This window comes from Mus caroli, chromosome 3, assembly GCF_900094665.2.
Source record: "Mus caroli chromosome 3, CAROLI_EIJ_v1.1, whole genome shotgun sequence".
NCBI lineage: Eukaryota > Metazoa > Chordata > Mammalia > Rodentia > Muridae > Mus > Mus caroli.
In genome coordinates, this window is record NC_034572.1 from 78420350 (window position 1) to 78437689 (window position 17340).

The window sequence follows — 17340 nt, forward strand, 5'->3', positions numbered from 1 at the left end:
GATGCCATGGGTGCTTCATAGAACCAAGCAGTGCTCCCCATCCTAAAGGCCGACAAACCAAGAGCACGGCAGCATGAGTGGAGTGTGGTGTGTTCAGACCTAAACATGGGCTGGTGAAGATGCAAACAGAAAAACTAAACATGGTGTTCAGGCAGGGGAGGGCAGGAGGGTGCTGGCACTCACCTGCTGAGTGGAGGCACTGTCGCCTGCTCGGCTCCCAGTGAATTAAGGTGACACACAAGTTCTCAGATAAATTTAATGAATAAAATATATACTGAAATAGCACATAAAAATTAATTCCACTTAAGAGATTGTATAGTTTAGTTTACAGCCCTCCCACACACAATGCTTAGGCAGAGAGAGAGAGAGAGAGAGAGAGAGAGAGAGAGAGAGAGAGAGAGAGAGAGAGAGAGAGAGAGTTTTATACCTGGGAAGAATAAGATTATACTGTAGTAAATCAGAATGTTGATCTTTAGCTGTCTTGTGGTACAGCTGCTACATCCTCAGTCCTAGGTGGTGTGTCCCCTTGTTTCTTACATGTCTGGTACCTCACACCAACCTCACTCTTTATGACTAGTTCTGAGAATGTTTTTAGAAGTGTTTGTCAAACTGACAGAGAAGGGGAACTCTCCGAGGTCCCCATCTTAGACCAGACTCTCAGGCCTGGTAAGAACATTGCTGGGCACCATCATTCCAGGGCAACTGAAGAATGAGAAGAAAGTGGACACACCTGTCACCAGAAGATGGCACCCAGCGTTGCTAAGCAACTTCGCCCAGCCAAAAGCTGAGGCTATGTGGACATCAGTTCTATGGTCTGTTTCAGACAAGCAGGAGGAGGTAACTTTAGGATGTCATCTCTCTCAGGAAGCCATAGACCATGTGTTGCCCTGATGAAACAGGCTGTTCAAGTGTTTGATTAGCCTCCCTACAAGAGAGAAAGGCAGGACCTGCTGCTCTACAAGCCTGAACTCCAGTGGCCAGAGGTGCTCAGATCCTAACCTGACCAGACCTTTATCTCAAGGAACAGTAAGGTTCAGTCTTATAACCTCCATTTTTACCAAAAAGAAAATGAGAAGAGGGGCCTGTGAGGGCTGGCACTCAAAAGAAAAAAAGAAAATGGTTCATCTGGCTTGGTCATCAAGCCTTGCAGAAAGCACTTACAAAGCTAACATCCTGGGCTCACCTCAATGGGTGGTGAAATGGGCAGCTCAGTGGAAGCCATTTCCAAAACCTATCTTACCAGTTGGAAAACACATATGGACTGAGTATTCCCAGAGGAGATGCTATCAGCACGCAGTCCTTCCAAGGCTCCTTCCTCCCAGCTAGCTCTGACAGCTGCCTCATTCTCTTGGTCATCTCGAAACCCTAAGGCAAGCTTTGAGCTCATAACCACAGCTACTAGGGAAATAGCCAAACCCATGAACTGCATGACTAGACACATTTGAAAGATGTGTTGATATAACATTTTAAAAGATGCACAAAGTGTAGCTCTGCTGGTGCATGGGTGCAGTGAAAGAGGACTCTCCATCTTGCATGATCATGAGTGTGTTCTGGTTTGTTTGTTTGTTTGTTTGTTAGGGAAAGTCTCATTAGAATGTATGAGTTGGCACCATATGAGTGGCTGAAGCCACTGCCATCTGTCAATGGAATCCACACACCTGTAGCCAGATAGGGGACTTGGAAGCCATGGCTGGTAGCAAAAAGTGCTACAAACTTGATTTCTCAGTCTCCCAGAGCCAGCTCTACCTGCTCAGGACCAAACTCTGTACACTGATGCTTCATGGCTGGTTGAGGTTCCTTGTGGAAGCTAACACGGAGCATAAGTTAATCTAACCCAAGGAGCAAAGAAGTGCTGCTAATTACCAGGATTTTAAATTCTGGGTCATCTCCATCCAAAAAGCCAGCTTTTTGCACCTACTAGGTTCATGAATGACATGAGTGGAACTTTTGTTCATTTCTCTCAAGGCACAGATAGAAAAACTATTAGTATTCTACAAGCTGAGTTCCATACCACCACCATCCCTTAACATAATTATTGTTAATCTGGAAACATACCATGACAGGTTTGCACCTCCTCAAGTTGACCATTTCAGTATTATAGCCTATGGCATGGCCTACAGTTTATAGTGTATCTTTCAACTAGATTGGATTTAGTTATCATTTCAAGGACTCTAAAGAGGAAGAAAGGGAAAGCGCCCCACCTAGAAAGCCATGTAAGTTGCCCATTGCCAGGAGGAGTGTAACTGTGGCCACAGTGGGCAGAGGTAGAAGGCATGTGCTTTAAGTCCTCTTACTGACTCCGAGGCCATGGCTAGGCAGAAGTCTTTTAAACGAGATGATCAGCACCAGATCCCTTCTGTAAAATGTCTGCAAGGGACAAAAGAGGTCTGGCTTTTGGTGGTCCTTGTCCTAGTAAAATGTCACTTGATATTGTGCAGCCTCAGCTCAGTGAAATTTATAATCTGACCTGAGTACTTCCGTCATCTGTGCAGATTCTGAAGTGATACAGCTCATTTAAACTCCATAAAAGAGCCATGAAATGAACACCAAATACACAGGGACAGGATCCTATGGTCAGGTTTGTGTGGGCAACAGTAACCTGGGCTAACTCACACCTTTAAAGACAAGAACCCAGTGACCAGTCCTAGCTAAGGGTTGTGAGAGCAAGAATCCACAGATCTACCCACTGTGCCTTCCTCTCCCTCCCCCATGGTCCTCGTCCCTAAAGAGCCTCACGGAACATCTCTTGTGAAAGCCCTGTTTATCCAGTTAATGAGCTGCTGAGATAATCTGCCCTCCAAAACAAGTGCTGGACTAACAAATGTCTGGATGGAGAAGGGATTTGCTGAGGCAGAACGGTCCCAGAAGCCATTCTGAGTCCTCTAAGAGCTTCTTGTAAGGCATTAGATTTATGATGGGCATCCTAAAAGAAGCAGCAGCCAACTCTGTTCTCTTAAAATGTCTCCTCACTTGACAGACTTAATGGTGGACTACTCTTGACAAGTTGTTCCAAGCTGAGACATGATAGGGAATTAGTGTCATATGATACACAGACTGGTGGCTGACTCAGAAACTGGCTAAGATGGCTCCCTAATGGTTTAAAGCTGTTGTGGCCTCAACTGCCTGAGGAGCCACAGCCTCGGGAAATGCTAACTGCTGAGATGACTTGAGGGTTGCAGCAAACTGTACATTAGGCTGTCCTGGGCCAGTGACTTGAAGTGGCATGTACAATACTAGCTGTCCTACAAGAAAGCACTTCATAAAGATGGCAAGCTTGACAACCAATCCTGCAAACACACAGCTGCTAATTAGCAGTTGAATTAGACTGCCCTTAAGTGAAAATTGGAACACAGTCATATTTAACATCATGTCTGTGACATGCCCCACCATGCTGGCCAGACTTCCCTACTGAGAGCAACCTGGGATACACTGATCCAGAATGGGTACCCAGATCAAAACTTTAGACCTCTAAATGGAACTGGAAGCAAACCCACATGACTACTACAGAGATACAAATGACTGCTGGCCCTGGCAAAAAAATCACTGGCTGCCCAAACTAGAGCAACCCAAACCTTCACAGATCCACTCTCTAGATGCTATTTACAGGAGGATGCTTTGCTGACAACACCCCACCTCAGGATGTCTTAATTGGAAAATAATCAACAGCTACATCTAAGCTAAATAAAAAGGCACCTGCTAAGGACAGCTCACTGCTTGCAAGGACCTGCAAAGCACTGAATGTATGTATACCCCTGCCACACAGCAGACTCCAGCTCGACTCTCGGCACATAACAGTGCTTTCCACAACAACGCTGAACCAAATGGGGACCATGTCACATGGCTCTGCCAGAGAAAGAAAGGGTTTGACAATAAAACCATTTTAATTAGTTGTTCTTGCAACTGTACTTCCTATCTGGGAGACTGTATTTCATCCCATGAAATTGTGTCTTAGGCTGAAACTTACACCAGATTTTCTTCATTAAATTTTTTACATTTACCTGGCTATTTTCAAAATCAATTTTAACTGTCTCTATGCGCTCATATATTTTGAACCATAAAACTCACTCAGTCTAGACCTTTAAAGCAGACCCTGAACTATGGATCCAGGTTAATGTTGTGATGTTGCAGAAACCCTCCACTCCCTGTCCCTGCTGAGGCCGGTCAGCCTAGACACTGTGACGCCAATCCAGGATCTGTGCCAGGATCTGTATCTACTGTTACTCCTCAAGCATGGCAGCTGATAAGACACCTGTCACAGGGTAGAGGACAGAGTCCCTGGGGCATGTTCTAAACATGTCAAATCTCTCTACACATTCTCTCCATATATATGGCTTCAACCTGTAAATTTAAGAACTAAAGTGACCTACCTCATTAAACGTATGATCCTACAAAGACCTGCCATTGACTGTCTGCCTAGAGCAGTGTTCACTCTTCACATCATCAGGACTTGCCCTTCCCCTGTCTGTAGCTCAGATCTGCTTTTGGCATGTCCACACCATTCCTGACTACGTAGGGCAACTGCATGGGCCCTGAGGTGCACCATACTCTAGTCTCAGCTAACTTCTATTTTGTAAAGCTCAACACAGCCCTCTGAGGGAAGCCCTCTGAGGGACTCAGGAACAAATGGAGGGAGTCAGAGAAGAGATGTCAAATGAGTTTGCTATCAACATCCCATCCTAGGTATTCTGATCCCAACCCTTAACTCAGATCTGTCAATCATCCATGCCCTCTTTTAACCTAATTTTACATCAGTACCTGGGGCGGGGCGGGGGGAGGGGTGTCACTCTTTCCCAGTAGGCACCTTCCATAAAGGGGACTCTGGGGTGTATAATAAGTATGTGAAATGGGTAAGTAGCAGCATGCTTACTTAACATATTTAAAGGGAGGAAAAATACGGACTTGAGAAGAATCAACACTGACACCAGAAAATGGAGATGAGCATAAAACCACAGAGCTAAAGAACACCATTTGCAGATAAGGCTTCAGCATTCAGTGACTTGGCAAGCACAAACAGACAAAATGGGATTTAAAGGAGAACCAGTTCCTTTAGCTGCTCCTCTCTCATTAGCTGAAGGTACCGTCTTCTAATGGAGACTTGTGGGGCACACATCAGGAAGGCAAGAGCAGGCCGGTTTACTGTGCCTTCCACATGCTGGCTGATGCACCATGGCTGGGCAAACTGGTTTTCTAAATACATGTAAAGTCAGCAATGTTCCATGAACAGGTAAAGGGGTTCTCGTTTAGGCTATGACACACTGTCACCCAGCCTCGGTCAGATCTACTTGGGCATTCACTCATGGGCTAGCTCTCCAGCTTTCTTAATCTAAAGCTACTTCAAGATCCTGTGAAAGCCTGCAGTGTCTCAGAGCTGATTCTTTTCCCCATCGCTCTTCTGTACCAGGGACCTGACTAAAACTGGTGTTCCTGAGGCACAACCGATGGGGCTGCCATCACCCTTGGGGCTCAGCATAGATGCCCACAAGGTACAGAGAGAGCTAGGCATTGCATCTCTCCACTGAGGAGGCTCCACCACCTCACTCAAGAGCCAGGCCCAGAACATAAGGTGACTTTAATATTCATAAATACAGCCGGGCGTGGTGGCACACGCCTTTAATTCCAGCACTTGGAAGGCAGAGGCAGGCGGATTTCTGAGTTCGAGGCCAGCCTGGTCTACAAAGTGAGTTCCAGGACAGTCAGGGCTATACAGAGAAACCCTGTCTTGAAAAAAAAAAAAACAAAAAAAATATTCATAAATACAAGTTGTTGTCTAGGTGTGTGTGTGTGTGCGCACGCGCGCACGCTTTCCTCCCTGCTTGGTAGTTATTTTATAGGGCTATGACTGAAGTATAACCACACTGCTGGGAGCAGGCTGGCAAACAGCCAGAGATGCCAGTACATCTCCAACTAGGGCATCCTCCACCGCTGGATACTTGGCATGCAGCATGGCTGTGGGGAGGGTGTCACCATCAGGCACCTGGCTTCACAAGCTCCCTGTGCATCACCATCCCAGCTGCCGATATGGTCTGAACAGCTCATTTCTCTACAAGGGCAACATATTAGTAAAATAAGAACCAGAGTTTCTCAAGTTACAGTGAGCAGAATTTTATCTTTTGCACCCATTCCAAGCTCTGCACACCCCCAACCAAAAAAAAAAAATCCTTTTTGCGTTACAAGTTAACGTTTGTTTTCATAAAATACTTAAACAATAATGTTTTTTAACATAAGTATATGACACCACACTTTTTCCATCTGATCAAATGCCTAAGATCCAAAGTTTGCATAGGTATGCTTCCTTTCGTGCAAATCTTACTGAATTAAGGCTGTCTTGAGTTTTGGTTGTGCTCCAATGATTAGAACAGCTATCAAGCAACAAGAAAAAAAAATTCTGCATTCCAGATTCTCTCTGTGTGCGAATTTTTGGGCAGACAGCTGGGGCTTGGGGATTTTCCCCACCACATTAAGGCAATAGGTATGGAGAGATTGCAAATCCTAGAAGTAAAATTCAGAGCAGCCAATGATGTGTCCTGTGTGGCAGGAGGAGCTCCGTTCTTACATTTCACTTCTTGCAGAGGCTGCCAGGCCATGTGTGTGCCTCCGTGGAGGAGCCGACCCCCACCAGGCATCCAGAGGTCACAGAACCTCGCTGTGCGCTCCATGGCATCTGAGCTACAAACTGAGGGTCTCTGTCTCCTCCATCCAAGGCGTGGGAGAACAACTACAAACCATCCGAAGAGGAAACACAGCAGAAAGAGCCTGCCAAGGAGACAGCCGGCTCACAAGACATTCTGTGTAACAAGGGGAGACCCGGCTGGAGAGAGGAGGTGTACCAAAACCCTCCGATAAATCAAGTATTGTCAGGAAATATCAAAGTAGACATTTTTGATAAGCAGCTTTGCATTTAACATTCAGTCAAGACACTATAACCTTATAAAACCAAATCTCTATGAAAATAGTAGTATAAAAAGCTAACAGCAAGAGTCTTCAAAGTCCCCCAGGATCTTGTAACACAGAATGGAGTGTTCTTGGGCCAAGGCTGCCAGCTCCTTCAGGAACTCTGGGAAGAGAGCAGCAGCCAGCATGGTGTTCTTCACTGGCAGAGGCAGGTTTGGGGGTGCCCTGGTCACCTTGGCTCTGTTGCCTAGGAAGGGCTGAAGCACACGTGGAGGGCCATCCAAAAGGGTCTTGTCACTTTCTGGCCTGGAGATCTCCTGAATGGGATCTGAAAACAGAAGGAAGACAGTTCTGGGACTCTTAAATGACAAGTGTGTGTGTAAGGGGCAAGTGGGTTCATGGAGGGGATAGTAGTGGGCGCAGTTCCTCTCCTGACTAGATCTGCAGACAGCCCTGGTATTCTCCATGACAAGCTTGTCCAGCTTGTCACAGCTAGCATCAGCTTGTAACACAGAACTGTCTATCTGAAATCACATACAGAGGATGAGATGTGGCAATAATACTGGGTTGGCAAGAAATTCCCAGCTAGACACTGTACTGACACCCTGAAGTCCTGATTATCTGGGAGGCCAAGGAAGAAGGGTCATGTGACTCAGTAGTTCACGATCAACCTGGGCAACAGCAAACCCCTGACTGGATGGATGGATGGATGGACGGACACAGACAGTAGGCAGACAGACTGACTTCCAATAGCTCCTGCTACCACTGCTGACAGTTGAGTGGACACTGGGCTCGTAGTAAATCTATCAAAGACACCTGTGGCCCCTCTGCTCTCCTGACACCCAGTACTGAGCCAACTACTCCACTCCTGCCAGGGCCACCCTGGTCACCAGGTACAGCTCCTTAAACTCCTGTGTTCTGCAGCTACTGCTCTGACCTCAGCTTCCCAGCAACCCCAGCCCGTTCTGTCTGGGTCCTCTAGCCTCCAGAGCACAAGAAGAGTAAGAGATCCCTCTAGATCACCAGAGATAATGGGATGGACTAGGCTAAGAATTCACACAGCCATCAGGATCTAATGGCAACCAAGGGCTTGGACAGCCAGCACTTAAAGAGGGCTCCAGGGGCCTGTGTCTCCCTCGGCAACATAAATCTAAGATGGCACGAGCCCAGGTTCCAACACATCCAGCTGATTTGCATTTTTATACCAAATCGGTTCTCCTAATTAAAATGGTTCAATCTCCCTGACTGATTCCTGAGCTCTCCAGCCCTCATATGTTTGTAGGAGTTATTTATGCCAACTTCTGCCCCTCCCCAAATGATCCCACCACCCCTCCCAAATCACGGTATCCAGGCTCTTCATTATTCTGGCTGCTTTTTAGAATTCAGCCCCATTTTTCAACACTTTTCAGAGTGTTGCTTAACAACAGCACTAAAAATTCTTGACATTTATAGTACTTTCTACATCTCACTACTATAGTCTTTAGTGTTAAAAAAAAAATCCTCTACTTTGCTGCTTTAAATATCCTTTTGGATTAAAGCATATCACAGTTCGTGTCACAGAGAAGTTGTTGAGAATCTGTCTCCTACTACCTCTTATCAGAGCTCCCTCTCGCCCCGGGCAGGGGTATTAACAATGCAGACAAAGCTGAGGCCCAAGGTCAGCCTTGGTGACCCACCCACACTGGTCCTCAGACACTTCAGGTCTCCCACGGGCTATCAGAGCTCACTGGGGAAGCTGGCCTGGATCCACTGGGGATCAGAACACCCGAGTCTATGCTGTGCTGGCTGCCTCGTCCTCTGCAGCTCTGTCCCCACATTTCCCTTCACCCACATCTTACTAAGCTTCAGAGGCACTGGAACTATATATATAGCTAAGAGCACAGATTCTGTGACCTACCTACCAGCTGGGCTACTCCAGGCAAGTGGCTTCACCTCTTTGTGCTCTCACTTCCTCTGACTGTCAGGAGCTCATGGCATTGCTATAATGATCAAATGAGTCACCAGGTATCAAATACACAGGGGCCACACTAGACTGCATGTGGCCCACTTCAGCTGCCACTCACTTCCCGCACGCCCCTCTCTGCCCGGGTCCCTGCCCCATTCACTGGAGGCTGGCACAGGGTTTCAGCCACACACTGCTCTTTTCAAGAGCCAAGCCCCCTGAGAATGTCTCACAAGCCCTGGCCAGTCTATCCAGGGAGCCTACAACACTTTGCAGAATGTGTGACCAAGGAAGTAACCCCCACTCCTCCACACTCAACTTCTCCTTAGAGCTGCCTCTCACGCCTAACCTCCAGCTTCCCAACTCAACCCCGCCCTGCCCGCTAAACCATGCTCTTTGTGGATTTGTTACATCTAGCGGGACTTGTGAATTGGAGATGTCACTGCTAAGGTTTGCCTGCCCAGCTTGAATCCACAAATCACTGTTCATGACACAGAAGAGCAGCAAAGGGGTCCGAAGACTTACAGGGACATCCTTCAGGCAGTTCCAGCATCCCCCGGGGTGGACCGAAGCTGGCTTACCACCAGGAGATGGCCTTTCAGTGTGTCACAAGTAAGCAGATTTGAGTGATTACCCTGGCCTGGATCACCAAGTCTGTTTCCTTTGCTGTAAAACGGGTTAACATCTAGCCACCTTCTAGAATCAGAGCTCAGTTAAAGGAATCTTTACATTAAGTCAGGTCATGGCACTATTATTGTGTAGTTTTAATGTATTTGAGGGGGAGTGCTTTCTTCTTCCTCCTCCTTTTCTTCCTCCTCCTCCTCCTCCCTCTTCCTCCTTTTTCTTCTTTCTGCTGAAAAAGTAACTAAACCTCAGGAGCCAATGATCTGGTCCCCTCAGCCATCACAGAAACTCCTCCATCCTCCTGGTGCAGAGCAGTGATCGTTTTAACTGGTCCCTGAGGAGGCTGGCTTTTCAGAAGGGACATCAGGAAGTTAAGAATGCAGGCGCTGACTGGGAAAGCAAACCTGGCTGCAGGCACCTGAGTTACAAAAGGGCCCAACAAGCATGCACAGCACCCGAAGGGGAAGCTAGGGAGAAGGAAGTGCACATCAATCACATCAGGGCCAGGGCTGGCTTCTGAAATGGTGCCTGGCTCTGAAAAGCTGCTGCAGACTGTCCAAGACTAATTTAAAAGGCTTCAGAAGCTGAGCAGGACAAAGGCTCCGTTCCTTTCCAGGCAGCAGGGCTGGGCAAAGGGCACAGCCCAGAGTGGAGACCCACCTTCCCACCCACTGCACACAGCCCTCCCGCCCACAATGGCCTTACCTTCTCTTTTTGAATTCTAACAAGTTAAAACCTGGCCCCTCATTTCAACAGTGGTACTTAGCCCAACTTTCTTCTAAAATCTGCCGTGTAGTACCCCAGAAGAACCACAATCGGAGTTCTTGCTGTGGCCAGAGGGTGCCTGAGAGATTAACAAACCTTCCCTTTAACTGTCAAGAGAGGAGCTGAGAGTATTGCTGAGTGGTAGCGTGTGTGCTTAACATGCTGGAGGCCCTGGGTTCATGCCTAGCCCCAGCTTCACAAACAGGAACATAAGACCCAGTGAAGCAAAGACCAGGATAACACAGCAGACACTAGAGCCAGGAGCCAGGAGCTGCACACAGCGCTGGGCTCTTCTGAGCTTCTTATGAAGGTGTCAATCTCTCAGAGTCATGCTTCTGCCTCTCATACCCAGCCCTGTTTCTGGTCACCTGCCTTAGCTCGTAGGCCCCAGTCTCCCCACTGCTCAGCTGCCTCACAGAAGCTTTGTCCCATACCTGGACAAGCATGGCCAGGTAGGCCACAACAATACTGGACATTTGCTTGTTTGTGCTCACCAGGGCCTGCCTATGTCACAGCTCAGGAGACAGTGGCCATCAGATTTGTCTAACCAGAAACCAGGCCAAGCAGCAGTACTCCCCAGGCCTCGGGCTATTCTCAGCTCTCCTCTGTCACACCTCGCTGCCACCCACCTCTCTCTGTCCTGCCATGACCCACCTAACACCTCCCCTTTGCTGAGCGAAGCAGGAATTGCCGAGGGTAAACTACACATTTACCCTCATCCGAACAAACAGTGTCCGCCTCCTGGAGTCCTGAAACACGTTTAGTTTTTGGTACAAAATGCTCTAAAAATATAATAAAGAGAACAGATGCCATCTGCAGGGCAGGGACAGCCAAAAGATGGTTCCAGGAGTGCACGTGATGCCTCCCTGGAGTCTGTGGGGGCTGATATACTGCAGTTTGTCAACATCTCATGTCAGCTCCTTCCTTGAACCACCTCAGTTAGGAAGATGGATGGGCAGCCAGACCCTCCATGGAGGGTAAGGGCAGGCCTGGGAGCAGGAGCACTTCCTTTTAAATCTGAGAACACTAGGAAGAGTTGGTTCTAGGATGGACACAAACAAAAATGTTCTTTGATGCGTATAGGTTCCAGATGCCAAGAACACCTGCAAACAAAATGTGGGTGACTGGGCACAGGCTAAGACAGGCACAGTGGAGAAAGCTGGCTGACCTTTGGTGAGTGCGGCAGGGGCCATGTCAGACATGTCCACCCGGAAGAGCAGGTACTGCTGAGCTTGAATGAGGAGGCCTGGGAAGTCTCTCTCCACAGAAGCAAACTGCTCGATCTTGTTTTTCACCGATGCAAGGACCTGCCAAAAACCACATTAATGATGCTATTACTCCTCAGCCCGAGTCTGCTCTCAGTCACCAATACATCTTTCGGGTCCATCCCTCATTACAGGGACTGTTATGGTATTGGACATTTGCTCATTTTTAACTGCCTGTGTTCCTCATAAGGAACTCTCAAAACATCAAGCCAAATGAAGCACTGCAGCTTGTGGAGCACAGTCTATGCAACCAGCCTGCTGGGATGGGAAGGGAACCAAGTAAACAAAGTCCTGAGAGGAAGGGAAGGACAAAAGGAGTGGGCGTGGCTGTAACACACCTGGTAGAGCGAGCGGACGCTGGGCTGGAAGACCATGTTGGTGTTGAGGAGGAAGGAGCGAAGGAGCGGCTGCGGGTAGCTGGCCAGCTGGGTGATGATGCCTATGAGAAGCAAGTTGACGTGCAGAGAGTTCTCCAGCATGTTCTCCAGCTTTGACAGGACCACGCTGATGAATGGACCTGCAGGGAGGACAGACACAGTGCCAGGGCTGGCTGGACATGAGGGACAAGTGTCCACAGAACTGCAAAGTCACTGGGGCCACAGCCAGGATGTGGACACAGAGGACATGTGTCTGCCTCTCCTTGTAAAGGAGAGTTGACATCCTGACTCCACAACCACCTGGAGTACCTTGAAAGCTATGAAGAACCTTGAAAAGCTCAGACAACAAATAATTTTTTAAAATTGCATTGCTTTTCCCCTTTGGTTCTATAGTCCTGATTCTGTCAGTGATCAAATGTACAATTCACTGTCTCTCCATGCTATGGACTGCATGCAGATGTCAGAGGCCACCGAAAGTGTCATAGCAACAAGCCTTTGTGTTGGTAGAGAATATCTAACATGTTGAGTAATGTTTACCAAGTAGCAACATGTGACCAGGGACTTCTTGTCCTATGCACACGCCTGAGAGGTTCTCCCTCAGCGTCGGAAGGGAAGGAGAGTCCGTGCATGAATGAGGAGGTCCTGGTTGGAGACCTGGCTGTTCCTGGCAACTTGGTATCTGCATTTTACATTTCAGATCAGAGAGGAAGAAGGGTCAGTCTCAGGAAATGGGGTCTAGTGTGACATAGAGGTCTCAAGGGAAAAAACAAAACAAACAACAAAAAAGCCTAATGATTAAAAAAGCAGTTTATAAAAGATCTCTATATAAGCAAAAAGAATCTGTTTCTGCTTCAGGTTGGTAGCAAGTTAATATGGTTTATGTGTTGGTTTACTGAGAGCAAGGAAAACAAAAAAAATAATAAATCTGGAATTAATAAAATTACTTGAAGATGTTTTAAATTTTTGCCATAAAAGTGTTCCATTAAGCAAGATCGATGGGGATTCTGCATTTCCCCCAGTGGAGCCATCGATGCTGCCACTAAGCCGCGGCATATTTATAGCACAGGCACATAGCCCTTGATAGATAAACACGCCTTATGAACACTTCACCACCATTAGCGTGAGTCTAACACAAACACACTTCATCTCGAGATGCTTCATGCAGAACTCTGCCAGCAGCTAAATCCCTTATAAGGAAGCAAGGTCTCTGAGAAGTGAGAACAGACAACTATGCCGAGCACCGGGATGGGTGAGTGACAGGGCGATGCTGAGATCCTCTGTCGAGGTATGATCCCTTCACGTGCCACGCTGCCCCTGGGAAGGGCTGGCAGAACTCTTCATCTACTTTCTATGTGAGTGGGTGAGGAACCCAAAGGGGGTTGATGACCCTTGGAGAATTTTGCCAAACAAACCTGGGAGGGTCTGCCACACATATCCAGAAACCCCACAGACTGGAATCCCAGTCTGAAAGCAACTCGTAACTGTCCCTTTAAGAACCCTAGAAATGTCACCTGGGCTCTTCTCACAGCACAATGCTGGCTCTCTGAGTTGCTTTCCTTCTACTCTAACTAGTTTTCTCTGTCTGTCTGTCTGTGTCTGTCTGTCTGTCTGTGTGTCATACCCTCAGTCATCCCCAGTCACTAACATCTTGTTCCTTATTTGTTTCTTTCCATACGAAGAAAAAGATCTTAATAAAATCATAATCACCTAGGTGGAACACTCAGCAAAACATGCTCCTAATGTGAGTGTTTGACTTCCTTTCTCTGACCCCAGAATCTTGTCTGTCTCCAGCCATCCTACCTACAAACACAAGTTTGCCAGCCTTCAGTGTCTAGGGTAGACATGCACAGTTCATCACTGGCTCCAAAGGGGACGAAGAGCGCAAATCCCATGCATGGTGGAGAATAAGGTTATCCCATCAGCATCTCACCTGAGTAACAGGAGACGGCCATTGTAATCCACCAATGGTGCTTTCAGTCTTAGACATGGGCAACGGAAAAAATACATTAAACTCTCTGAATCCTGACTTTATTCTTAGCTGGCTTCTAGTACATCAAAGAAAGCTGCTTAGCAAAAAGCAGTTGCCAGGGGAACCGTATGCTTCTGAGAATCAGAAGACAGTGCTACACTCAGAAAGCCACAGGCAACCCTGGGAGTAGAAGGTGAATACTTTTCCCTCTACTCCTGGGAGGACAAGAAGCTCCTCATCCACTAGTTTAAACTGTGGATGCCCCATGTATCCACTACAAGGGGGCATGAACAGCCCATGTATCTATTGAAGGTGAGGTCCCTTCATGGCTCTGTTAGGAGCTGGTGGAACATTAGGAAGTAGAGCCTTGCAGAAGGAAGTTGGGTCACCAGAGGCAGGCCTTTGAGGGGGATGCTGGGACCCTGATCTTCCTTGTTCCTTTTTGTTCCCATGGTACCATGAGATGAGCTGCTGGGCCACATCCTACCCAGGATGCAGTGCTACCTTACCACAGGACTGAAGGCAGTGGGGCTGAGTGACTGGGCTGAGTCCTCTGAAACAGTGAGACAGAATACAGCTGAGGATCTCAGGCACTTCCACAGCCCTGCGAAGCTGATGCACAGACTCACATAGAATATTTAAATCCCCAGAGAGACTGTGTGTGACCTCACTACTTACCCTCCCTAGCACTCACTTCCTTTCCTTCCAATGCTCAGCCCCTTCCCTGTACTCAGTCTGTTGCCTGCATGTCTCAGTTCTGAACCAAAGTTGCCATCGACTCTGTGACTCAGCTCTGTTCACAAATCCAACCTTGGAAATGTCTAACCATGACCTTCACTTCTATCTCTGTATCTCTACCTTAGGCAGAGTTCTTTCACATCCTGTCTGGACTCTAGCAACATACTTCCTATTTTAACAGAGATTAAAACTGCATAATATATACATATATAAACACACACTCACACACATATGTATATACCTTTAAAATAGTTCAAAGGCTTGTAAAGCCAGCTACCTCCTGGAAGAAACTCTTGTTACAGATTCTAGTATATTACAGAGATGTATATATATACAATAAAGTAATATCTGACTTATTGTTCCTATGCAGAAGCCAGTATTCCAAGAGCTTCTCCTGACTCACTCGATAAAATCATCCTGGGATGAATGTATCCCCATTTAAAGATAAGGCAGAAGGTTAAATATACACAACTTGCAAATAATGGAGTCAGAATTTCAATTTGAAATTGAACAGCTCTGTTTCTAGAGCTGTTGGCCAGCATCATAATCCCAGGTGTGTGTGTGTGTCCATCTGTCTGTCTTTTAGTATCGTGGTTTTAAAACAAAGACAGCATTAGCGATCCTGTATTGTAGAGACTTCTTTTCCACTGAACACTATGTCCTGCAGAATGCTCCACACATCACAGGAAGCTGTCTGAATGGTCTCAAGGCTACAGAATATGTGGTTGTTTAGAGTGTTGCATAAGCAATCTGGTCTCCTACTGGGGGATAGCTGGGTTCTTTCCATTCTTTCTCTATCGTAAACAACACTGCAGTGAACAGTCTCATGTGTGTATGTGTGTACGTAGACATGTGTGTCTGTGAACACACGTATAGATGGCTGGACGTGCATATGTGTGGCACAGAAGTATCAATACAACTGTGGGTGTGGCTCTAGAAACAGAGCGGCCAGGCCCAGGCAATGGCGGCAACGGCCTTAATAATAAGCACATCTTCACTTGTTCTTGCCGCTGCCTCTCCCATCCCCACACTCTCTCCACAATACTATTAAGGCTGCTCCTTCAGATCCCAGCATGCCACACCCCAACTTTAATGCTTAGGCCAGGGGTACAAGGTCCTCCTTCTTCAGCTTGGCCCAAACACCCCCGCTAAGCAGACCCCAAGTGCTTCCACGCTTCCTCTCCCATCTCTCTGTCCTGTGAGAGCCATACTCCTCACTTCCATGTGCTCTGCCTGGACACTGTCAGCTGGATGTGTAGCCATTTCCTCCGGAGCAAGGAGGAAGGCTCCGAGGACTTTACAAGGCTCAGAAAACTCATGAACCGGCAAGACTCATGAGGCTTCTTCTCCAAGTTCTCTGAGTAGTCGCTGATGGCTCGGGGAGAGGAGACTGTTTGGTGTAGCTGCCTGTGGGTTGTGCAAGACCCTCCAGAGATGCAGCTGATGTGAGGCACTGCTCATGTGGGATGGGCTGTTGTCACCCACACTCATGTAAGGAACCCTTCATACACACCTCACGTGAAGCCCCAACAAACGCACTGGTCAACACTCTACAGTTGGACAGATGTGTTTCCTTTGTTTGTCTTAGTGTCCTGTCTACAGTAAGAAGACATGTCTCTGCAGGCAAAGCCTCACAGTGCTGCTCCCCTCTCGGACTCCCCCTCAGAGCAGAGCCCCCGTTGTGATGCTGCATCTTCCCTCTGCTAGGCTCCCTTCCAACCTGGAACACAATGGCTGATTCCTGCTTCCCACTGCAAACAAAGTTCTTTGCTGGCATCTTTGAGAAGGGCTGAATATTCTGTGTCTTTAGGTCTTATAGATACAGTTCGCATTTTAAAACAAATGTTGGATTCATAAATAAATGAAATTAGAAAAATGGAATCCTATGAGTTTTCTAGGAAGCAAAATCATCTGGGCAGAATTCATTTCTACTGACCATTGCTCACGATTCCTCCTGATGACAGAGGGAAGGCGAGCCAATGCCTCAGCCCATACGTGGAAGTTTGAGAACTACAGGACTCACACAAGGAGAGATGTTTCCTGACACTGTGTACATGTCCCATAAAGAGGAAGGGAAAAGACAAGGCTTTCCTTATGGAGACCACTTGCACCAAGGAGCTTGCTTCTGATCAGCCCACAGGGGACGACACATACACAACCTTGGTAGTGATGCTGTTGTTTTCTAGGCTTTCCCTAAGTTATACTTCTTCCCTGAGTTACATACTCCCCAGGGATGTAACTATTTTGTCAGAAAGCTGGCATCCTAAGGGGCAGCATTCATTAGCCAGGACTTGGTCCCCATGTCCCACAGAAAGGTTGCAGGACATTTGGACTTCTCCCTGTGGAGTGTGTCAGGAGGATAGGCCTCTTTCCCTCACTCAGCTCCCCCAACACTGTCCCTTCCCCCATCAACTGGGAGACCTAAGATGATCAAATCCTTTTAACTTATGATTGACTGACTGGCTGAATTTTAATTAAAACTTGTTCACACCAAAATGTTATCTCAGCTAGAAGCTCAGGCCTGATAATTGTGGAATTAAAAGCTGTCTCCCTGTTTAAATACATCTTCAGGCATCAGTAAATAAATGAATAAATATTGGGGGAGACGAGTAGGGAGAACCCCTTGAAATCACAGCAGATCTCTGTGAACGGGCCGGAAGGCAAACTTTACTTTTTAATCTGCCTGTGGGAGTCCCGGAAGGTTGGGAACACTGTCCTTCCTCACCGAGCCTGAGTCTCGGGAGGCCATCAGAAGGGACAGTAGTGGCC

General features: G+C 47.4%; 1 protein-coding gene across 1 annotated transcript in view; it reads right to left on the reverse strand.

The window, feature by feature from the left end:
* Positions 1-6086: 6086 nt before the first annotated feature.
* Positions 6087-17340, reverse strand: part of Fam160a1 (family with sequence similarity 160 member A1) — a 124531-nt gene continuing 113277 nt past the window's right edge. The window contains exons 10-12 of the mRNA XM_021158436.2: positions 11826-12004; positions 11391-11529; positions 6087-7219 (exon numbers count right to left, since the gene is read on the reverse strand). Of these exons, the coding sequence (XP_021014095.1) occupies positions 6966-7219; positions 11391-11529; positions 11826-12004 (572 nt within the window). The 3' untranslated portion in view covers positions 6087-6965. The remainder of the gene's footprint in view (positions 7220-11390; positions 11530-11825; positions 12005-17340) is intronic.